The sequence below is a fragment of the Antedon mediterranea genome, chromosome 9 (genome assembly GCF_964355755.1).
Source record: "Antedon mediterranea chromosome 9, ecAntMedi1.1, whole genome shotgun sequence".
Lineage (NCBI taxonomy): Eukaryota > Metazoa > Echinodermata > Crinoidea > Comatulida > Antedonidae > Antedon > Antedon mediterranea.
Window position 1 is genome coordinate 3,926,948 of NC_092678.1, and position 24,901 is coordinate 3,951,848.

The window sequence follows — 24,901 nt, forward strand, 5'->3', positions numbered from 1 at the left end:
AGGAGATAGTTTAATTTTATACAGGTTCGTAGGCCTGACAGTTCCGCACCGTAGGAGGAAATACACGATGATTTCCCATTTTTTACACAAACATTAAAATCATAGCTATACTGTAAAATTTTACTCATAAACAATTTTGAAAAATAAGAGATAAAAAAAGGAGATTTTACAGGTTCGAAGGTCTGACAGAACCGCACCGCACTTAATTATGTTTTGAACGCCGCTCATTACAGAAGACAATCTGTAAAAATCGCCAGTGTTACGTAATCTTATTGACGCCACTGTATTCCTGTCATTGAATATTTCTGAAAACAATAATATCAAAATGTTATGATAATAAGTTAATCAGAACAAGGCCAGATATAAGTAATTCATCAATTTTCAATAACAAAATGAAAGGTGTAAAGCACTTTTTAAAGAGTTATGAAATTCTATGTCGATTAGCACAATGCAGTATGAGTAAGTAATTAATTATCAAATGTCGTCTAAAAGTACAAAACAATTGAGAATGCTTAATTTGCCACAGACCACGAGACCGACAGCACGAATTGGATCAACTTCAGGAAGGCATGTAAGAAAAGACCATTAAGGTGTAATTATTACCCACAAAATATTATTGAACATATTCATAAGATAACAATTAAATTTCGTTTGCGCAATTATCATGGTCATCTTGTGGAAATCTCAGCTAAACACTAAAGCTTGGTTCCCACTAGAACGTAACGCAAGGACGTAAACGCAACGCAAGCGTTTTAACCAATGACAAGCGAAGTTATAGACAGTTAGCAATCACAAGCAAATAAGCCATCGCTTGTGATTGGTCAATTCACTTGCGTTGCGTTACGTCACTAGTGGGAACCACGCTTAAAGGAGGATGAAAACGTAGCCCTAAGATATTAATAAGTTGTTTTATAAAAACATACAAAAGAACATTAAACTCTCAGGTTTGTCATTTTGGGTGTAGATATTCAAAGATTTCAAAACACCAACAAAAAGTTCAAACTTACTTATGTGTTTATTAACGTTTATTTCAAGAGGGCTGAAGGTAGAAAATGTTTTTTTATGTTATTTTCTCGTGCACATTCTGAAAATCAACACATAACAAAAAAACATATAACTGCACAATTTATTTAACTTAATATATTTACACCTATATCTCAAAAGAATATTTAGTGCAAAATACCATTTTTTACTGATCATCAAATATATACAATAGGAGACATATAAATCATTACCAAACTGAAAAAGCACATTCTGTAGACAAATAGTGTTGAAATTTGCGAATATGAATTCAAAATCTTACAAAACTTTTAGCCACTCATGTGATCTTTTAGGATATAAGTGGTTTGGATGGTTTTGTAAGGCAAGTTAATTATGTAGCATGGTAATCGAAAAATAAAATATATATTCATATAAATACAAATAGAAAGAAAAAATAACCAAAACCAAAAAACATAAACAAAATTTTACAAACTTTTTTTTTATCTATATTTCTTTATACATTTTTAAATATAAATATGCATATAAAATTTACTTTGAAGCAAAAGGTGAGAATAAATTCTTAATATTTAATATTTACAAACAGAAAATATAATTGCATTTTATCAAGAAGTTTCTATGCCAAGTCTTTCATCTTGTTTAACACTATCTTCATGTTTTTGTCGGTGTCTCTGTTCATGCGTTACGTTTGCAATATCTGCAACATTTTCAATAGTGTTCTCTAACTTTGTATTCACTTCATGTTCATAAGTAACAGACTGCTGTATATTCTCTGTTGAACCACTTTCTACTGGTGAGCTAGGTTCTGCTGTTGAACCACTTTCTACTGGTGAGCTAGGTTCTGCTGTTGAACCACTTTCTACTGGTGAACTAGTTTCTACCGCTGTAGGCGGTGAGTTCAAATTAGGTCTATTTTGAGACTCAGTTGATGCTGGTTCAGTCCTCCCACCCGTTTCATTCACAAAAACATCATCACCATATTTTTCATTTACTTCTTCTATAATACAATCTTTGGTATCCATATTTTGTTCAGGAAAATCAGAAGACTTTTGAGATTTTGATCCGCGGCGGAAAGAGAATCTCCTTTTTTTACCAAATATAACAATTTCATACATAGGAGGTGGCGATCTTGGTTCGCCCTCATCAATTGAGTTCGTACGACTGCCTAGTTTGAAACTACTAAAACGACGTCCTCTACCAGTACTCACAACGTCTGCGTATTCTGGAGGGAAGTCATTTCGAGCTAGCACTGAGCTTTCATCAAATGAATTACCACGTGCCTCTGCAAAAAAAAAACACCAGTTTTTAAACATTCTTTTTCTATTTATTACATTGCGAAATATGCTAATTAGATAATAAGTAAGAATTACCATATAATTCATACAGCCTATTCAGAATACTTTTTAATCTATAGAGGGCCCACCATTAATATATGATTGTATCAGAGTAATGCAAAAAGAGGGCGCACTTACAACTTTTTCACAGAAAGGTATCTGCTTTATCAGAAATTATCTGATTTGTCAATATATAATACCAAGATAATATGCCCACTAAAGAAGATTTATTCAAAATGCTGTGTTTGTTATACTTACCAACACTAACTAATCTTGTTAATCGAGATTCACCATTAGTACCTTGTGGTCCACGTATGTGTGCTGCAAAGGCCATGCATGTTAATAGTAACAGGAATACAATACATATTACTGCTCCAGCAATTGCTCCAATTGTTGAGTACCCATTGTACCCTAATAAAAATTAAATAATAACATTTTAAAAATATTGTAATTTTGAAGTTGATGACTGTTATAGCACCCACAGTGAATTCTAAATTTTATAGTAATCGCCTTTTTAAACTGCCATGTTGTATATGATTCGTGCCTCCATTATTATCCTAATTACCTTAGGGCTAAAAGGTATTAGGAAATTAATTTCAATGTTGTAAACAATACTAATTACTATCACATTTCTAAACATATTTTTAAAATGATGTTTACAAAACCAATTTCAATATCGTAAACAAATTTCGAAAAGACAAAGAAGTACTATCTGTAATGAATATAAAAGATCTCGGAGCTATGAAAAGAAAATTTTTTTGCCAATGTATACAGTATAAAGAACACTAAATTACTGTAAAAATTAGGATTACACACCTATATTCTGGCAATTCTCTCCATAATATCCTGGCAAACAAGCGCATGATCCATCAGCATTGCAAACGCCATTGTGTAAACATACTGTAGTACATGCAACCACTGTTGTAGTAATCTCTTGTAAAAAGTCTAAAAAATATAACAGAATTATAGAAAAATTTATAAGTCGAAAATTTGTACGGTATATAAGGTATGTTGGATTTTCTTGCAATTTCTGAAAAAAAAGGTAATTTACATTGGTACGGTATGTCATGCAGAAGATAAATATAATAGTCATCTGTGTGTGTGGATATTCTTTTAATTGAGCAATGTTGGCCTGAAACGTTGCCCTGAAACGTTGCCATATAATAATAAGAGCCTACCACTACCAGTAAAATATAACCATTACTTATCACATGGTTAGTATTTCATCATTATCAAGTTATATTCTTGATCTGTTTTCGTTATTGATATATTTGTAGTTTTTGATGCAAAGAGATAGAAAACCCCCTGAAACACTATTTGGAACTGAAAATTCCTTCTTTGGCCGAATTTGTAACGTTTGTTTTCAATCAATTGTATGGTTTTTTTAGATTCTTTACAGAAAGCATTTGTACTGTAGTTGCAATTGACTTGTTTTGACGTTTTTCTTTGATGAAACATGTCAGCAATTAAAACATGTCTTCTAATAATTAATAACATGATATTTATTCCAAACAAGAAGAATACAATAAATGGAAAAATGAGAAACCATAAATTTCAAGTGAGTCTAATCAGGAAGTATTTTATCATACAAATGGAAGATATATAATAAAATTTTGAAAAATTGTTCACATCGAAAATAATTCATAAATTTCCATTAACTAAAAAAGAAAAATATAATAATAAAGGAGGAAATAAAATACTGTATCTGTTTGCCTTGATTAATATTTTGTTAATCATAAAATAAATAATTTAATACAAATTTTTTTTTGGTGTCCCAGCGAAATGTGTACACTACTTTATGAGTTGCATGACATTTTCTAGTACTGGAATGATCTTAAAAAATCAAAACAAAACAAAAACTAACCACTCATTATAAAAGATGATCTGATATTTCTGGATTAGACTTCCGTCCACTTTTTGTTTTAAGTGAAAACTTGATAAATGTTCAACGTTGATATTTATTTAATAGATAAACTATTAAATTTTGATTGTTGTTCTGCCATCTGTTTTTTGAAAAAGCAAGCTGCAGTTAAAAGAAAAGAAACACATTTTGTAAGTAATAAACATTTTAAAGAAAATAGACAAGGTGTTTTGTCTCAAAATCAACAGAAAAACATGTATGATGAATCAGAGCGGAAAAAGATATATCATGGGATGACAAAGATAGATCAGAGAATGAAAAAGATGGATCAGTATAAATCAAACTTGTTTACTACATGATGCACATCAGTGTAAATGTTTTCAAAAAATTAATCATATGAAAGCTTCCATGGGATATCAGGGTCAGATTAATAATATTATTGAGCATGTGCAGAAGCATGATGCTCTATTTCAGAGTCTATTGATATATATATACAGTAAAGTACATTTTCAATAAAAGTAAAAAACAATGTTTGCATGCTTCCAATATCAAGAAGGCCCCGGGCAGCACTTTTAATAGCAAGTACTTTGATATCGGATTCATTCATTTATGCAGGTTGATGATGACTCGAGTACACCCCTGAGACTAATTGAGGCTATGCATAACATTATTATTGTACTAATTATAATACAAGTCATTAAGATGCCATTTTAATGACAAAAAAAATATTAAATCATTGTTTCCAGAAAATATAAAATAACGATGATTACTAACTCAAATTTTCTAATTTTTATAGAAATATTTCTATACTATAAGTATTATACTGTTACTAAACATTTACTATACAGTATTTTATACATTATCATTAATTAATTTAACAAAGTACAATACACAATACAAACGTCATGGCTGAACATTTAAATGTTGTAATTTGTTGAAGACAATAGAAAAAAGAAAGGAAGGGGAAATTACTACTCTAAGTATCTAAGAGATATTAAATACAGTATTTATAGGATATACCACACACAACATAGGATATAAAGACTTAAAAAAAGGAAAGTGAGGATTTGAATCTCATATTTATGTACTGTGAAGTTTGTGACATCCTATTTGTAAATATTACATCCTGTGTGAAAAAACAAACGGTAACAGTGAGTACTAAGTAAGTGACTAGTGGTGTTCTATCACATTGGAGGTAAAAAGTGTTGTCCAGTGCTAGTGGTAGGACATCTACATGAGTGAGTAAGGGGGATGGGTGGGGGATCTTTCGAAATTTAGCAATTTTCTTTTTACTATCTTTTTTTCCCCTATTTACATTCAAATTGTTTGGTTTTGCTATTCCCATCTGGCACATACTGTACACTCAAGTGGGTATGATTTTGCTTAAACCAATCACAATGCAAGTCTACAGTAAATATGCTATAAACTCAACACTCCTTGCAATAAAAGGTTTACGTCTACAGTTTTACATACTGCATGCATAATATTATTTGCTGCATGAGGTTTAACAAATATTTGATGTTTTGTTATCAATTTGAATAATGGATATGTTTATATAAACTTATACCTTTAACTGAGGAAGTAAGTGATTTGTGTTGAACTTGATTCCTAGAACAGACATGTTTACTGCAGCATCAATGTATGCATAAAATATACAACTAGCTATGTTTACACATTCATTTCCCCATCAGAGTTAAATTGCAGTCATTTTCAAACATACAGTAGGAGCAGCCTATGGTATTTGGTGTCAAACATATATTTTAATGTAACATATATGATCATTTTTTGTTTAATATCATTTACAAAAACATGCTATTATTAATGCTTGTATAGCTATATTCATGTTGTGTGAATAAAATGTTATACTACACACAGGTATACTATTATTACAGTAGCATTGATGTTTACCAGTGTTTGGTAACATATTGCATATACTGGATACTACAGTATGTAACAGTAGTAGTCACCAGGTTGGTTAGTGGTGTTGGGTGTCATACTGAACACTATTTTCAAAATACTATATTATTTCTCAACCTTTGGTCTCTTATTTCTACCTCCATGGCTGTCACAGTTTCATTAACTTGCTAAAAACAAAAAACATGAACAGCTTTATCTCCATGGGAGAGAACGCATAGATTTATCTGTCAAGTAACTGCTAACTCCATATCAATATTGTTGATTGTGTTTGATAGCTACACTACACAAATAATGGAGAATCTTCCTGGTTGGAGAATAACAAATCAAAGTCACACAAAATATTTTATTTCAATTTTTAAAAAATTCTTCAGGATCGCACAGGCCATTTAACATGCAAGTTAAATTAAAAAACTCCAAATCTTATCTTTGTAAACAATATGGAGAAAACAATGTATACAACTTTTGTTTTAATTACTCTATATAATATTTGTAAAATTTAATTAAACAGGAAAATCTGTGCAATATCATATCTACAGTAGACTAGGTAATATAATGGATAAACCAGTTCCATAACATTTGGATAAAACTCCTTCTATCTATGTAGACGAAGATTCAATAGTAGTTTTGTCTGGTAATTTACATGAAAGAAATAAAATTGAAACTGATATCAATCCATCGGTGCCTTTCAAAGGTAAATTAACATGGATTGATGGATGTGTACTGCAAACATCATAATCACATACTTATTAAAAACTAATGGCTAAAAGCTGTTGTAATAATGTTCATGTATATAATACATCAAACTGTAATTATGGATATTGTCTGTGGTTACTTTTGTAAAATGTCCATAAAGATGTCTATAAATTCAATTAAAATACAATTAAAAACAAAATTTTAATCTTTAATCAGTACAGTACAAAAAAAATGTCCTCATTATAATAACTTTATTTGAAATTACCAACTTTAGCAGGAGTTCATAATATAAAACCATAACAAAATACAATAATGTTTTAATATTACGTTGTTCTCAGCTTCATATTTTGCCCAATTTTGATGTAAATGGAATTAAAAAAAATATAATATTTGAAAGGTTTTTGTTGTGGTTTGTACTTAGTTCCTGTTGAATTTAAAAAGATTGAATCGAAAATTCTGAGAACAGATCCTTGTAAGAGATTTAGTGCAAAGTTTACAGGAATTAGAATACTTTGTCTTGCCTATATCTCTTTTTCCTGTTCTTTAACAAAAGTATGAACAGTAACAATGGAGTCTGTAATCAAACTAAAGGAGCAAATGTTCCTGATTTAATAGCAAAGTGTAAACAAAACAAACAATTGATTCATTATATATTTCTTATAAATAGACCATGCATAATAATATTTTTACTGTAGTAAACTCTTAAAAAAAACAAAATTAAAGATTTGAACAACAAAACAGTTTAGGAAGCAAAAGTGGCCCTCCAATGCTGGTGGCCTTTTATATTTTGTTAAAAGCTTTTTTAAAAATATATTTTAATGCCTGTTGTTTTCTTTGGGCCCTTCTCAGAGGTCCTCAGGACGCTCAGGCCTATGCAAGTTTATCCATGTAAACAAGGTATGGCATAGACATAGAAGTGTTAGAAATGGACGGCCATCATTGGCTACTTACCTTCGATCAAACACACTCTTTTTTATTTCCTACAAACCTGTAGACTATATAAATATGCAGTAATGAGTCTATGATATTAACATTAAACTCTATACAAATAAACAAACCTCTCACCTACGTACTAAACGAGAAATGACTACTGTTCACGACGTCACAAATTTTAATCCATTCATAGCTTGTTGATTATAGCCATTTACTATACAAAAAAATCAGGGTCAAGTGAACAAGGTTGAGGTCAATGACAATAGGCTATCTATCATTCATATGAATATTATAAGGAATTTTTAATAGTATATAATTCTTTGTCACTACCTAACTACTGTAACTGGGGTAAGTTTACCTTCTAATTTCATTTGTGCTGACTTGAATCCTAAAAACAATGACTGTGCTATATCCTCAAATGACATATTGCGATTGATCAAAGAAAGGTCATCCCAAACAAATCAAATTAATTCATTTATTTTGTAGGCTTTGATCAGAAAACGATCTGTCTATTGATACATAAAATTAAAACGGCATCCTATTCAAATTTATTTTAAAGCATAGGATTTACATAGTATCTAATGGATAGACAATTGTATTTACATCTACTTAATTTGTCTATTAACAAAATACACGCTGTCCTATTATAATTTAATAACACAATATGTTCTTATATTGATCGATATATTCACAACAGTAGCAGCATATAAATCATTTTAGTAATCATTTATCCATTAGAGAAGCTCTTGATGTGAAAAAAAGAATGGTTGGTGCATTAACTCATTTGACAATATGAAAAGACGTTGAGTTTCTTTCGGAAATAGATCATTTCTTTGAAGGATTCTACTCAGTTTGGAGGATGAGACTATTAGTACAGTATCCCAAAAAATCCAGTGCGAGTGCTTTTACCCGGCAAAACTTACACTTATTCTTTCTGAAGTCTTACCTTGACTGCACGGTAAATCTCACAGAGCAAAGAAAGTCCATTAAAACTCACAGAGCCAAAAACATCTGTGTCATGGATTTTCTTGGCTCTGTGAGTTTACCACACTCAAGATGTGCTGACAGTGGTAAGATATCCCCTTCCTGAGGAGTTGGTAAAATACTGTTACAAATTAGTCCAATTCGATTTTCGCATAAGACATAACGCAATCACAACCAACAACAACTTGGTGATGATCCGCTACTAGTGATTGATTAATTAATTGTGTGAAGGTCTTGTATTGGGATGTGCTCATCCTTTTAATTTACATTATGTTTTTTGTTACAGTATAGTATCTAGTATAAAGAAGAAAAATGGAAACTGTATCCTAGTAGAAACCAAGCCCAATCATCCACCCCTTCACGGTAAAATGGTAGAATATTTTTACCCGTCAGTACTCTACTGTATCTTCTTTTTTCAAGGCCAATGAACATATTTTACTATTAAATATTTCAACTGTTCATCTTTAAATCAAGTACTGACTGAATACTTGATTCCTCCCTGATGTAATTATGAATGAGCAGATTGAATTATTTGTCCATTAGTTTGTTTGCTACAGTATACCAAACTTAATGATCGATGACTATCTCATGTGACCAATTAGGTTTATAAGAAGTCTACAGGCTTACAGTAATTTCGATAAAATCTATTAAAGCACGCAAAAATAGACTAGAGTACACTTACTCTCGTTATAATATTATTCTGTTAATAGTAGTAGGAGGCACACAAATATTTTAAAATAATTAATATTTTATTGTAAGAAAGCAGAAAAAACCTGAATCTGTCTCGGTGATAATATTAGAATGAAAAATATGTAAAGATTAGTATGCCTGCGAGACTGAAAATTCACCTAATTTTATAATACGACACATGTTCACGTAGCTTATGAAACCTCAAATGCGATCTGATTTGCATGTCATAACTAATTATTCAAAAATTACAATTGACAAACAAAACCTAATTAGGTAATACTGCACTATGCACATATTTGTAGATTTTAACTCTAATGCATCGTTCATACATGAAAGTATATGTAAAATAGGCTAATTGTAAGCTTATTAACTTTATAAAAAAAAATAGTTGAGATTGAAAACTTTCTCGGACTACTCACAAAACTCATCCTGAACAAACATATGGTCAATAAAATAATGAACATATCTATAATACTGTACCAGCAAGTTCTAAATGATGGCCTTGTTTTTCAATGTTAGAGTTAAACAGTATATATTATACGGGAGTGTCTTAATGCCAAATAACCTCTGAAACCCAATATCATTATAATCAAAGAATATCGTTTTTAAATTAATTAATCAATTACTGTAATTAAATAAAATTTCAGTATATCACCAGGCGGTTTAGAATTTCTTCTAATGCTAATAAATATTTATATATATATACAGTATATACAGCAGTATATACAGTAGTATATACAGTAGTATATACAGTAGTATATACTGAATCAGAAGAATGAACAAAACAATTGTTCCTGTAACTATCGTGGTTGATACTGAATGATCCCAATGGTAATAAGCTTTTTGGGATATCCTGGAAAATCATAAATTATAAACGCATTTATTTGTAATGTCAGTAATTTATGTTATCACTTTGTATGCACTTTGTTTTCCTGCAGTAATAAATTCAAATCAAATCAACTTGTAACAATGTGGATTCACTTTGGTATGATACTCTAGCTGTTAGTATTGAAGCCTGGCTTTTTTGCACTCCTTCTCTTTCTAAATGCAGCAGATAAATGCACTTGAACACCTTCTTAGTCCCACAAAACAAAGTGTGAACTACTGCACAGTGCGTTAGCATTATGTTGAGTTTCCAATGATGAAAATTCTTTGGTGATTCTTACACATCCATTCAAGTCCCATAGATGTCAAAGATATCTCCGTATAGTCATAGTATTTTTACCATCTGCTTTCATGAGGCTTTTTTTTAGATTCACTATAAACAAATTACTTATCTTATGCTAATTTTATTTTAAAAAATAGATTTTGCAATTTAACTACCGGTACTATATTATGTAAATGACTGTCATTTATCTTTTATTTTGGATACATTTTTAAAAGGTATTAAATACTCATGAATATTAAACTTACTAATTTTGTATTTAAAGTCGGATAGGATAAAAAATGGGATTATATGTTTAATTGAGCATTTGATTTAAAACAACCACAATCTCATAAGAGAAGATGATTTGTTACCTGGTAACACAAATTGGAACATTTTATATTATATTAAACTGTACATATTTTATTATGTCCATATTGGGTACAAAAGTATAACATTTACTATTATCTGTATTATATGCATTTAGCTGTAATGCAAAGGATTTTATAAACATACTGTAAGAATATTTATATGAGAAAAAGATTCATTGCATGTGACAGGATTTGAACTCAGGAAACTGTTTTGTAGACAAGACCAAAATCATCACCTGTATGCCATCAATTGCAATACTTTGAAACAAATCTTGCTCATGGCATTGTTAAATCTTTTAAATACTTAAGCCTAAACCGTCATATTATGTAGGCCTATATGTCAAAGTCTAATTAATATTTAATGACATTAATCAATGCTAACAACAAAAGATCCTGTAGTATTTTAGAATTGGTGTTTTATTCAAGTATAATGACACTTAAAGCATCAGAAATAAAACGTCTTTGTCCTTTAAAAATAATTATGCAGATTAAAATATTCGATGGAAAGACAGAATTGTGGGGAATAAAATTTAAGGAGATGTAATCAAACAAAAAGCATCAGAAATAATAACAAAAATTATTGATAAAACTATTCCATTTGTTGTATACAGTATTCACATATTGACATTCAAGAATTCCCCATCCCCCATTATTGTTAGCATTCTGTCCAATGATTGGTCAGTTGGGTGGAACAGCTACAACACAATTATATTAATACATTACAACGAGGGTCAGGAACCTACTTACCTTGTTGTTTCGGTGTATAAAATGAAATACAGTAGTCAGATTCGGCAACAAAAAATAAAACGATTTAGCCTATTGCTAGTTTTTAACAACCAACATCTTTTAAACAGAAAGCGACATATCAAAAACGTGTGAAATACTACACCCGACTATTTGTTACTTACCACTGATGGGTACGTGTTTTTAGTAACGAATCTTAAATCAACCAGAACAGGTCGTCGCTGCCAAATAACAAGAAAGATTTGGACCATCATTTTTTTTAAAAACACAGTTGTAGTTCAGAAACGTGTAAAATGACCCATAAAATATCTTACCTGCAAGTTCTTTTTATCATAAACCCTTTATCTTACTCAATCATTTAGAAAATTAGCAAACAAAAATAACAACAGACCTCACCTCGCTATCTCCAAAATCCGTTATGAGATTACCTGATGAGTTATCGTTACGCTTCATTGATTCACTGCCGTCAATATTAGCATATAAAACACATCCGGTATTATATCATAATGACGTCATGATGACTATTTAAATATTGGTTGATGATATCCGATTTAGACAGTGATAAAGCAAAAATATTTATTTATTTGTTTATATATTTTATCAGATGCAATGTTTACTGAAAGTTTAATATTTATTTCAAAATATATTACACGCACTTTAATTATTGCAAATTAGTATAGGCCCAATATACTTAGTACAAATTAGTATAGGCAAAATACTGCACGGTATTGTCTAAAAAAAGTGGCCCTTAAGCCTAAAAAAACATGAAAAGCAAATATTAAGGTTGGAAAATTGGCCTGTGTATTACAATATTTCTGAAAATGGTATGCAAAGCAAGATACTTATTTACCAACACTTATTGACTACTATATGATCATGCTTATTGCTATAAAAGTTGGCAACTTTAGCAAAAATGGTGAAATTAATGTTATGAATGTTTTCAACAAGTAACTTAATTTTAAACAATGAGGTGAAGATCATACATGTTCTTCAGTCATTGAACTTATACTCAGTTCTGGAGGTTGGGTGCCATTGTCTTGACTTTTTCGCTTAAAACTTTGTGTGAACCATCTCAAATGTTTACTTAGCCGATTTCTCATAACAATAGCGTACGAAGGAGGGGGAACGTCTGGTGTCGTAGGCCTACTGTTTTCCATTGATGCGATTGTCTGATTGACAATGATATCATGGTTGCTGCCCTCTGATGGCATATCAGTTGCAGTTTGATAATCTGGAGGGGTTTCAATTGCAGCTATAGCGGTTGATCGGTTGTAAATTGATTCTTGTCGTCTGGTGGTTTCTAAAAATAAATTGATAGGCGTCATGTTTTATGTAAATGTGCTAAGATGACGACAATTTATATCTGAGGCACCACTATTTAGTATTAATGTTTTAAATAAAATAAGAAACCAACAATTCAAAACATTATGCCTAATATATTCGTTTAAACGATTTTCTGCAAGACTTTTATACAATATTTATATTATCGATGCACTTACCGACAGATTTTACCTTGATACAATATCCATTTTCTCTATATTTCTTAATTAGCTTGAAAACTAAGAAAACGATTATGAAGAATAAGACAACCATGATACTGAAACTGACGCCCTCAAACAAAACTAAAAAAGAAACAATGATAATAACACTTGGCATCTGCAGCACCATTGATGCCTTCGACATCAGAATCATTATCAACTTATCAAGAGGCAACTGACTCTTTGAATTATAGTTATTGTTTTGCTTTAGTTGCCCCTGACCATTGTGCTTTGTTTCTGTTCTGTTCTGTATCTGCATTGGTCGAATAAATACATGAAATGAAACTTGGTACACCATCATATAAACAACAATCTATCCTCATTAGCTGGTTATTCATAATAATCATTTCGGGCCTATGGCATCACACCCACGTCATCATTATCATCACTGGATAATAGCATCATCCTCGTTTGTAGTTTCATCTTTCGACAACATACTTACATACATGGCATATAATTGATTTTAAATAAAATACAACATGTAAACTGAAGAAAACGACCAATTAAACAAGAAAAGAAAACTCTTACGGCTACCATTATCCATTGTTGGAGCCTCTGTACTTGGCATTGTGTGTGGTTTGTGCATGACAATTATTCTGCTGTCGAGTGAAATTATAAAACTTGAATCTGAGGAGGAAACAGTGATAAGCACGTTTGTAAAAGCTGATGAAGCCATCACCAATTAATATTTCGGGACTACACTTTATCAACCACTAATACTAAACTTTCTCTCTCTTACTGTAGATCTGGTACTGGTACTGGTACTGGTACTGGTTCAAATAACCGTCTCACAGAGACATCTGGTAGCCATTGACTTGAAGTTGGCATTTGGATGTGTTACTTTTAAATGTAGGCCTACAGTATGAGAGTGACTACTACCAAATTACACAGTCACAAAACAACTTATAAAACAGTTCATATATACAGTTAAAACATTGCTGGGAATCATAAATTTCTGTTGAAGCAGGCTCTAATGAAGTTGCATCTAGTAAGTTGACTTTGTTGTACAACTCTATCAAGTACTGATGGTATCTTCCGACCTCTTCGTTTACTTTGTGTTGTGTGAAAAGTAAGAATTTTTGTAGGATCTTCATTTTCTTTTCTAATTACATGTCCGATCCAGTTGAATTGTTGCTTGTAGACATATTCTTCTAGCGGTTGACAGCCAGTAATACCTTTTTTAATAGTATAATTAGTATATTTGGTTATTTTTAGTAGAAAACTTACCTATTTCTCACCAACTGTCATAAACTAGATGATACACATTTTAGCATTAACACTGATTTCTCCCAGTATCCTATATGTCACGTTTTTATCTAGCGTACTTATTTATATATTTTGAAGAACGTAGGCATATGCCTATATAAGTACCGGTACCACTCTCTGTGTACCACCGTGATTACACTTGTAATAACAAAATCCAATATAAAACTGCATTCTTCACGCGCTCATAAACTCTATGAATTGAGTTATTGGTATAGCCTTTTCCAAAAAAAATTGTTTGAGGAAAGAACAGTTTGTAGTTACACGGCAGAACAATCACATTAGCATATTCCATCACTGAACAATCATACGTGTTTCTTTTTCTGTTATTGTATTCTATTATTGTGGTATAAAACTCAGAAAACACGCCGATCAAACGGAATGAGGATAATGAAGTCACTGACATGTAACTATGACGCGTAGGCCTATATTATATACAAAGTATTATGCTATATACCACATAATTACTCATGAATCGTTTTACTTAATTTAGAATACTCTTTTATTATAATTTGATCGAGCATAATTTAAACGGCACCAACTAACTTCTTTGTACCCAATGACAGCACAAACTTGAAATGCATTTATTATTCAGAAATACAGCAATATATAAAAAAAAACAAATTACGTAAGAATTAGAAAATAATTGGTCAGATGTTTTGCCCTACTCTGACGTAATTTGTACTTTATACTAAGTACATACGTGCGAAAAAATACGCAAGTAATTCTCGGGTGGGACTCGAACCCACGACCTCCAGATCACTAGCCTGGAAATATATACATTCTTGTCATACAAATTAGAAATGTCAATAAATAAGTTTATTGGACTTGTGCAGGATCACAAAATGATCTTTATATACATTATAAATTAAATTGAGAATTATATACAAAATACATAACATTTGCGATTAGAGGAAGAAATCAATTTTAATAATAGTTTAGTAGCACCATTTGGCTAACATCACAATCAAAGAGTTTTTCTTCTATAGGATTATAATCATTTAATGTATCATCATTTAATGGTTTAAATAATCAATATTTACACTCCGTTGTCATTTAAACAATTGCTATGCCATTTAATGTGGTATCCTATAAGAAACTCTTGAATGTTGCTTGCCTTCTCCAACGTTAGTTTTCACACTCCATTGTCACTTGTACAACTTTTCCAGGAATGCTGATGGCTCTATTAGGCCCTCGGACCTTTTTATTTTTAGGTTGCTGCTGAGTTGTTGACCAAGGGGTTTCGTTTTTGGTCATCATTGATTGTGACGGTACACTACTGCACCTGCGTAAATCCTGCCTGGACGAGCCTTCTGCAGCTTCCGTAACTCTAGGACGCCTACTGACTAACACTCTCTCTAGAATTTTGGAAGCAAACGACAGCGTTGTTTTTAAATTCGTATTTTTTTTAGTTTTACTATTTTTCCCTGAGTTTCTTGAGCGGTTTGCGTTTTCATCACCAGCATCGTCTGTATTCTGGGAGGAGTTTGTGCTACTTTCTTCTGGTTCGTAGCCAACCGCTTCTTGATAGTCTGGTGGGCTCTCAACACTCGCTAAAGCATATGTTCTATCTCTTCTCGATAAAGTAGGACCTTTATGGAAAAACAACATAAGATAAAATATAAACATTATTTATTACTTGTTAGGCCTACATTGTAAATGAAAAAAAATAATCACCAGAATGGTAGTAGTAATATAGTATAGTAATATTTAAAAAAAATGTATTTTCAGTAACCGTTGATGGTTACGATGCCAATAAAATTAAGACAATAAGGAAAATTGAGACTATTTAGCCCAAGAAGTCTCATCACTGCGTATACTGAAAGTGTTCTCTTCTTGCATGTTAAATTGAGACACCCATAGCAATAGTCATCAGTGTAGGTACACAGCAAAATAAGACAATGTTTTATTTTGTATTGTGGCGTCATTAACGAAAGTACTTCCCCTTTTTTCAAGAACTAATAGAAAACTTACGCCTTCGAACACTGTGTACACGAATAGTAGTAGCAGTTGGTGTATGTGAATCTTGTAACTTTTGGTAGAGTATAAATAAAAATATACAAAGAAGGCAGACAAACAAAGCGGCACAAAAGCTACCAACCACAATGTATTGAGTCCCTGAAAAACAAACAGAAAATTAAGATTAAATTATGATTTTAAGACCTCAGTAGAAATCATGCAGTCCTAAAAACCACGAATCAGCTAACGTTGTTAGATGTATAGATAAGAACGATAAAAATAATGATTTAAAAAAAATAGTGTTAAGCGAAATGCAGATGATAACTGATAATGGTATTAAACTTACCTAAATCTAGTTGACATATTTCGCCTTTGAAGCCAAATGGACATTTGCAAGTCTTGTCAATATGCATATAGGTGCCTCCATTATGGCACACTTGTTGGGGAGTTGGTATCATTGTAGCACTTTTAAATCTGTAAAGGTTCAAAATCGTTTTAGCAGCAGGCGAAATTGTTGATAACGACTGAAAAAACTAGGCCTACAGGAATTTTAACAATCACAAATGCTGATGATAAACGTCACATGCCATACGAAACTCCTTTAGGATATATCTATTTTGGGCTAACTCCGGGAAGTTGAACAACACATAATACAGGCATTTAGGTTTACAGGAACTTACAAATGTTACACAAATCGTGACAAAGGAGTAAGGTGGACGATCAATCCTGGTTCATGTGGGTTGTCTGCACTTTCCTAAACCACACAAAATGTAACAGAGGCCTACAGCATAAGGTATACCAGTGACATAATACTTATGTTAGTCATTTCGAAAACAATGATTTGTCATTACCTTTGTAGAGTTTGAAGGACAAACTTTAAACTAACATAAACTAAACTGGTATAAAACATAAAAAGAAAAGATAAAAACCTACATTTTCAAAATAAACTATGAAGTGCGTCTGTTCTAAAAATAAAATCTATTCCAGACAGATTGAAATGGTAGGTAGACTCTCCCATCATTCCAAAGAAATTGGTAAAATATGTAGTATAGGAGCCCTAACATGCTATAGCCCTATTGCGTTAGTCGTATCTTAAAATAATATTGTCATCTTATGCTACATTTTTTTCGATCGATAAATAGGCCTATGCTATACCAACGAAAAAATATTGACTGAAAAAACAATCAAAGAAAGAAAACAAAAAACATACGGAGCAACAACCTACAAAGTTATCAGGGAAAATGGTAATATATATTAGTCCTAGGCCTTACCTTACCTGTTTGTTTGTTTAAACTTTTCTTCGGGAGCTAGGCTCTGACGACTACTTTCATCGAACACGAGTACACCGTTTCAATCGAAAAAAAAAATTCCTTAAAATAAATACCACTGAAAATTGTCAATAGAAGAATGGCAGGTATTGTTCAGAGTACAGATTTGAATACACGTGAGCGACGTCACGGATCCTTGTTTAATTTTAACCAAAATCGTTCTGTTTTTTACGAGTGAATTAAAAGAAATATAAATAGAGAGGACGTCCTTTGTCTGAATCACCGAGCCAAACAAAATATATAGTGTGTATATAAGTATTGTATTATACCAATAAAGCCACAGTTTGTATTTAATAAGGTTTCTGGAAACAATAAAGGAACTTTACCCAACTGGTATTGGCCTCTAATGTTGTACTCTTTACATTAATCAATAGTCTATAGAAACCGGTTAGTTTTAACAGATGAATTGAGATTGACGACCAGAGTAGCACAAATAGTTTATATAATTTAATCACTTTTTAAATGCTTTGTTAACCAAGGACGGGGGAAATTATCCATGTTCCTGAAGGGAGTTGAAAACGTTCGTTTTGGTAATTCCGAATAGGAGATGAGAATCCAAATATTGACATCGCGAAGGTTAATATGATTTTAGGCCTATACTATTTATAACTTTGTTTCGGCGTCAACAATATAAAACACCGGTGCATCGAAACAAGTACCAGTTACCTGTGTATGCGCTTAATAAATGAAATAATGATTTAATTTTAAAGAAAAAATAAACCTCTTCATATCTTATAAGTGAGTTGATTGCACATTTCGCATGATTTCATTTCTAAAAGCTAAATTGATTATAAAATCTTGTACAAAATGGAAATTATCTATTTACAATAATCTATTTTCAAGGTTATTACTTAGCAAGTCTCTCTATTTCATTCAGAGTCACGTGTGTTAAAAGATGCATCGCCTGTTTCATCAGCAGCAGACGGTTGCTTGTGGCTAGCTCTGTTTTTGTGCACTAGCGAGTAGGATGGGGGTATCGCTTGAGGTATGCTATGGTCTTCTTCTGAATTAAATTGTTCCTCTGATTCCTGAACCTTGGAGACATTTGAACGTTCTTCCAGATTCTCATTAATTGACTCTTCGGTTAACATTGGATTAACATGAGTTGATGGCTCGCTGTTTTTTGTAGCTTCCGGGACTTCCACAGATGTGGTATCATCGAATTGATCGTCGGTGTTTGTTCTTGTTACGTCATCGTAGTTTGGTGGGACGTCATCGTTTGCTTTATCAATCTTAATGCTAGTATTGACGGAATCTTTGAAATAAATAGAAACTTCATAAGAAAAAGGACATTTCTAGCTGACATAGGACATTTTAACGTAAAAAAACAAAGTTTACTTACGAACACTAATTATTCTTTGAATGATTCTATTCTGTCTAGGTTGCGTTTGTTGCCGTTCTCCTTTAAAGTATCTGTATGAATATATAATAATTGTCAACAGAAGGCCCGTCGCAAGCAGTACGGCAATGGTGATGTATGTTGTTCTGTCAGCAGCTGCAATAAAGGCATACTACTATTATAATATCTTACCTGGCACAAGTATAATATATGTTATCCAATTGTGTTAAGATTCATTTGGAGCACTCTCGTTTTATAGTTGTTGGTTTCAGCTTAACTTTAAAAGTTGACAACAACTTATATCCATAATCCATAATAAGAAGAGTAGGCCTAGTCACAATAAAAAAAAGTATCCGGATCTATACACCGGATTAGATCGGTATGCAAGTTCGTTTGCATTGAAGAAAGATTTAGGCAAAAAATACTTTTAATTGAAAAAAAAACACCAAAATAACAGATAAAAACGCAACATATGCATACTATTAATTTCACATGAATCTCCGGTGTATGGATTTGGACACGCACACACCGGACCGTCACGTGACTGTAAACACGACCCTCCGTTCACACACTCCGGATTGCATGGTGGTCGGCTCATTTCCTTAACCCACAGCCTTGCTTGCTGAAAGGCAATGTATAAACGGAGTTAAACAAGAAACTTTGGAGGAAGTATTTCACCTTTAACCTTTTCGTTCGTCTGGGTGCACTTTTGTGATCTCAATATTTGAGAAACCCATTCCATATCCTGTTGAAATAACGGAACAAGGAGAAAAACAAAATTAGGCCTATATTCTCCAGCACGAAATTAAAATATGCCTGTCCTTAAGTACGCTTTGTAAAGAAGAAAATGGAAATTCCTAATAAATAATACATATGAAGATTATTAAACAGGAAAGTGCATTATAGCTTTCCTTACTTCAATAGAAACTGCTATATACAAGGAAATTGAATATTAAATTAATTGAATAGAAAATTTACCAAAACAATTACATAATCATAACAAAATCACTGAAAACAATGTAGGTATATAACATACATATATAACATAAACTAAATTCCACAGAGGAATTAAACGATTATATTCCAATTCTTCAATAGATAATAGAAACCTTATTTTATACAAACAAAAGTGGTGAGTGAACTATAATAATACGGTACGTTTCTATACAATAACTATTGTTACGTACAAGGTTGCGATCGTTCCAAACCGTGAAATAAAGGTGTAATTATACAGCTCTATATAATATTTGATTATTTCCTCCTAATGCCAATACTAGACAACACTTACCTTTGACGATTTTGTATGGTTTCACTTTAATATAGGCCTAATGCCGGTAGCTCCACTCCAACACTTCCTGCTCGCACAATGTGTAAGCAAAATATTAATAGCGAGACGTGACTGTAACCGATTTAACTGTACTTGAAATTGAACAATACCACGATATTTGACTTTGACTTTAAAAAACCATATGCACTTCTAAGGTTGGTATAAAAAGCATTTTAAGCAGCATAGAATAATGATCGTATAATAACGTGTAAACTGGTATGAGACCTATGTTAAATTGGAGACACGTCAAACTGGAGAAACATACTCGTACTAGCCTGCGTACTCTCTGACTTCAATTACAATAAAAGCTCTGAAATATTTCTATTCACTTCAATGATCCGTTATTGTTGATTTCCCGTAATCTCCACAAGATTATAAACTCACGTCATTTGTATATATTTACACTTATTATCAACTCATTGACTATAAAATATTCTTTTAATATTATCTTTAGAACGTTGTTAACGCCCAAATAAAACACGACAGTTTTTCATTATTAAATGAATTTGAATATACTTCTCATTATTTTAAACAATGTTACTTACCGTATGCGTATTAGGATCTAATATTTTTGTTTCCCCATAGAATCATCTATGATTGATTGTCACTAACATGATATTCATTAAATAATAAGGTGGTACAATAACTCATTAAACATACAATTCTTAGTCTTCTTTGCTGGAGCACGATGACCTACCGTGGGTATTAAAAATCTGATTACTTTTCAATTTGACTTTGGTGAGATATTAACATAAAAAGAACTAATCACAGTTGAATATCGTTTTATAAACAGCATTTCTCAAATAATTTGTAAATTAGAAGTGATACTGTTTCAATAATGTGATTCACAGTTCAATAACGACTTGTTTTTATATGTCACTTTCAGTATCATTAGCATTTGCTTCTTCGCTTTCTGCATGTTCTTGTAATATACGTTTGCTTGCTCTATTTTCGTGAACCTCTGTATAGTCCGGAGGAGGCTCACTTTTATCTAGTTCATCAGATCTTCGATTTTGTTTATCAGCATCAGTTCTGTTCTCACTTGTAGCTGCTCCTGAAACTTCATTGTTGCCACTTTCAGTGGTTTTCACTGCTTCTTCTCTAACGTGAGAAACCGACAATTCTTCTATCTGACCAGTCCTGCTAACTTCAATCTCAGACTCGCCATCGTTAAAGTGATTTGCAGCCGTATCGTCTGCTGTGCGTTCTGACGAAATTGCGTCTTCTATCTCATTCACGTCTGTTTCAACCTGACCCTCTGCAACCGATACGTCATCATAAGCAGGCGGTAAATCATTTTTAGATCGATCAATCTTTGTCGTTCTTCTTTTTGCTCCTAAAAGGACAAAAAAACAATGTTTATTAATATAGTTATGTGACAGTGCTCTACATTACCTCCATTAGTGATAACCACGTATTGCAGCAACAATATGAACACACATCATTTACGATGTGGATACCTTCCAATTGAGATTGTTTCATCGATAACCAGTAGGCCTACCAGCAGATTATTAATATTATTCACGAGTCGGCACAAAGTATACCAGTGACTGATAATTATTAATTGAAGGTTTCAAACACTGCAGTAAATAAATTAATTTCAGTGGAACAGATTAATTGTAGGATGGTTCTCACCATTTCAATAGAGATAAAGTAGGCCTAGGGTAAGATCTAAGAGATACCTACTGACACTAATAATCCGGTTGATTATTAGAGGCCTATCTTGTTCTTCTCGGTAGCGTTGACAATATGCAACAAGTAAACAGGCTGCAATTGCTAGTAACGTTGCAATTGCAATTAATACAAACGTTACCGTCATTGCAACTGAAAGTTAAAAAACAAACAATTGTTATAAAACATTTAGATACATAGAATATATACACACCTCCTAAAAACTGGCATGTTGTTAGTATTTTAAGATTTCAAGCTTAGGCCGAATTATAATTCAATTTTCTGATATTGATAATTATTAGATAATACAAAGGTCTGTTGATTTAAAGGGAACCTTTTAAACAAGGCAAGCCTGGCTGTTTTTTAAACAAATATCCTAGATTTATAAACTATATTCTCGTACGGTACGGTATCATGTCTGGGGACAATAAAGAGTCCCGCTGTTTCTTGAGAAATGACACAGTACGCGAATCAGCTGAAATATATCATTTATTGTAAAATCTATATATACCATCTCTTTCACATCTGTCTCCATAGAACATACTAGTGCAAACACAAATATTTTCTGTAACTTGACATGTTCCACCATTCAGACAAGTCGGCCGGCAAAGTCTTCCACTCATTGCTGAAATAAATACAGACCTAAATAAAGTTAAACTGCAACTTGACAGTTTTACTTTTTAGTTTAATAGGCCTACATGTTGACTTCCATAGTCTACTAGAACAAACTAGCAAATTGATTATTCGAGGGAAGTATTTTTAAGTAGTTTCACTTTCAGATACATTACTCGCTATCATCATTGCGTTTCTTTTTGCTGTTTTCTTGTGTGGGGTTTTCCAATCCAATTTCACTTAAATGTACAAATAAGCAGTAAATAAGCAAACATATATGCTGTACTAAAATTAATTCCAACTAGTTTTTCAGCTAGCTCGTATGTATAGATAAAAATCCTAATTCTTGCATAATTGATGATGATGTTATTGTTGATGATAAAGATATAGAGGATAGTTAAAAGTAAATACTATTACTTAATTAATTAATATTACGATTACTTAAAATTACTAATACTTAGACAAGAACCTATTATTAAGCTGACTCGATATAATTATTATTATTATTGTAGTTATAATAGGCTTATATATTTTTTTGGTATATTTATTATGCAAGAAGATAAATTAAGCAATGTATTTTTTGAGAAAATATCAATTGATAACAAATACATAAAACGTACCTTTTTTTCTCCTTAACAAAGTTGTCAATGAATAGTTATACCGCCGAGTTTTTCGTTTTGATTTGGACGTTCTTTTAGCGTTATGTAGATTACACTATTAAGCAATTGTCAGCAATTTGTAAGCACATAACAAACAGAAAAACTTTTAGGACGAGGAACTACAAAATTAATATTTATCGAAAGAGTGTTTTGTGAGTTATACATCCCAATGATTTCCACGGCTATTGTTTAATTTCAACCCATATTCAACTATAGAACAGGAAAGGAAACATAGCATTTCTTCCGCAATGAGTGCTACAATATTACACCACAACAGGTCAAATAAATTGACATTGTTGAGGAAATACCAAATCATCGTGACTATGGAAACTTCTGACGTTTAAAGAAAAACAAAGAATTAGGCCAGCAATAATGTTTAAAAAAGTATCACAAGCGACAGCAGTTCGAGCGATAAACTACCAGGACATGTAGTAAAGTGAGTTGACCAATCAAAAGCTACAGTTCGAACGATCCATGGTGTTGTGATTCGCCAAATTATTTGCGATGCTCTATAGTCCTGGTTGCGTGGTGGAAACCAATCTCTGTATGTATGATTCATACAGTACGGCAGATGACGATCCCTTTGCACGTGATCCTGATTTGTTCCATTTACATTTTCTTTTGTTTAATGATTAAAATACGTCACATACACTGATTAAAAACAATACCATTTCAAAATGTATTATTTAAATCTATACTACCTTGATCTATTAGTATTAATGTAAGTAGGCCTTAAGTCCGTCCAGCAGTAAATAGCTGGTACTGACCATAAGCATTTCATTTTGTGTATAAAGGAGTGAACATTTTATATTTACAGTATTGAAACAATAATTTGATAGATCTTCTACATTTGGAACAATTTGCTCGTGTCTGTAACAAAGGCTTGGATTAACATCCCACCAAAGTATATCTTCTAGGCCTACTAATGGAGAAATGGCAGACTTTATAAACGATACATCCGACTGGAGCTCGATGAGAATGTCAAGAAGAACCAATTACATCGCATGCGTTATCATAGTTGACGTAATAGGCGTCATTTCAATCGTTCTTAATGTCAGCGTTATAGTCGTAATTTCTAGTAACAAAAGACTGAGAAAACGAAAGAACATCTTTACATGTTCCCTGGCTGTTTCGGATGGATTATTCGCGCTTGCAATGTTAGTGAAGATTCTTAGTAATGAATCGTTTGAACTTTATCGGTCAAATTTAGATCTAGTAACGTTGGCTGTAATGGATGTAACTTCATTGGTATCCCTTCTGACCATAGGATCTATAGCCTTAGAGAGGTATGTTGCTATTGTCTGGAAACCAATGTTGCGAAGTAAGGTATCCATGAGGCACATTGCAACGGTGTGTATTCTGAACTGGGTATTCGCGGCTTGTGTAATAATTCCAGGTTATATCTTATCCTTCTATAGGCCTAAAGATACATTTATCCTATCAACATTTTTTATCATATGTATTATTGTATTTTTGGTAACTATATACATTGCTATATACAGAAGCGTCGCTGGCCACGAACGAAACATGCATTC

The 24,901-nt window shown here is 32.1% G+C and overlaps 2 protein-coding genes across 12 annotated transcripts; both read right to left on the bottom strand.

Annotated features, from left to right (window-relative positions):
- Positions 1-1,014: 1,014 nt before the first annotated feature.
- On the bottom strand, positions 1,015-14,720 carry LOC140058492 (uncharacterized). Of its 6 annotated transcripts, none has more exons than XM_072104120.1 (8): positions 14,436-14,720; positions 13,743-13,835; positions 13,170-13,292; positions 11,985-12,970; positions 4,198-4,356; positions 3,150-3,278; positions 2,592-2,744; positions 1,015-2,281 (listed from the first exon to the last, which is right to left on the bottom strand). In XM_072104120.1, exons 5-8 carry the CDS (start codon positions 4,202-4,204, stop codon positions 1,605-1,607), a joined length of 966 nt encoding a protein of 321 aa, XP_071960221.1. In that variant the 5' UTR covers positions 4,205-4,356; positions 11,985-12,970; positions 13,170-13,292; positions 13,743-13,835; positions 14,436-14,720; the 3' UTR covers positions 1,015-1,604. The 6 variants fall into 6 exon arrangements, with proteins under 6 accessions (XP_071960221.1, XP_071960219.1, XP_071960217.1 ...); XM_072104118.1 differs by having other exon boundaries at positions 12,067-12,970; positions 13,737-13,835; XM_072104116.1 differs by having other exon boundaries at positions 13,737-13,835.
- Positions 14,721-14,888: 168 nt separating this feature from the next.
- Positions 14,889-23,907, bottom strand: LOC140058882 (uncharacterized). 6 transcript variants are annotated; one of them, XM_072104657.1, is made up of 10 exons: positions 23,328-23,907; positions 22,607-22,720; positions 22,111-22,248; positions 20,386-21,760; positions 19,578-19,719; positions 19,101-19,253; positions 17,707-19,013; positions 16,777-16,904; positions 16,446-16,589; positions 14,889-16,063 (listed from the first exon to the last, which is right to left on the bottom strand). In XM_072104657.1, the coding sequence occupies exons 2-4, from the start codon at positions 22,716-22,718 to the stop codon at positions 21,294-21,296; spliced, it is 717 nt and encodes a 238-aa protein (XP_071960758.1). In that variant the 5' UTR covers positions 22,719-22,720; positions 23,328-23,907; the 3' UTR covers positions 14,889-16,063; positions 16,446-16,589; positions 16,777-16,904; positions 17,707-19,013; positions 19,101-19,253; positions 19,578-19,719; positions 20,386-21,293. The 6 variants fall into 6 exon arrangements, with proteins under 6 accessions (XP_071960758.1, XP_071960754.1, XP_071960753.1 ...); XM_072104653.1 differs by lacking the exons at positions 22,111-22,248; positions 22,607-22,720; positions 23,328-23,907 and having other exon boundaries at positions 14,897-16,063; positions 17,702-19,013; positions 20,386-21,283; XM_072104652.1 differs by lacking the exons at positions 22,111-22,248; positions 22,607-22,720; positions 23,328-23,907 and having other exon boundaries at positions 14,898-16,063; positions 20,386-21,283.
- Between the last annotated feature and the right edge of the window lie 994 nt (positions 23,908-24,901).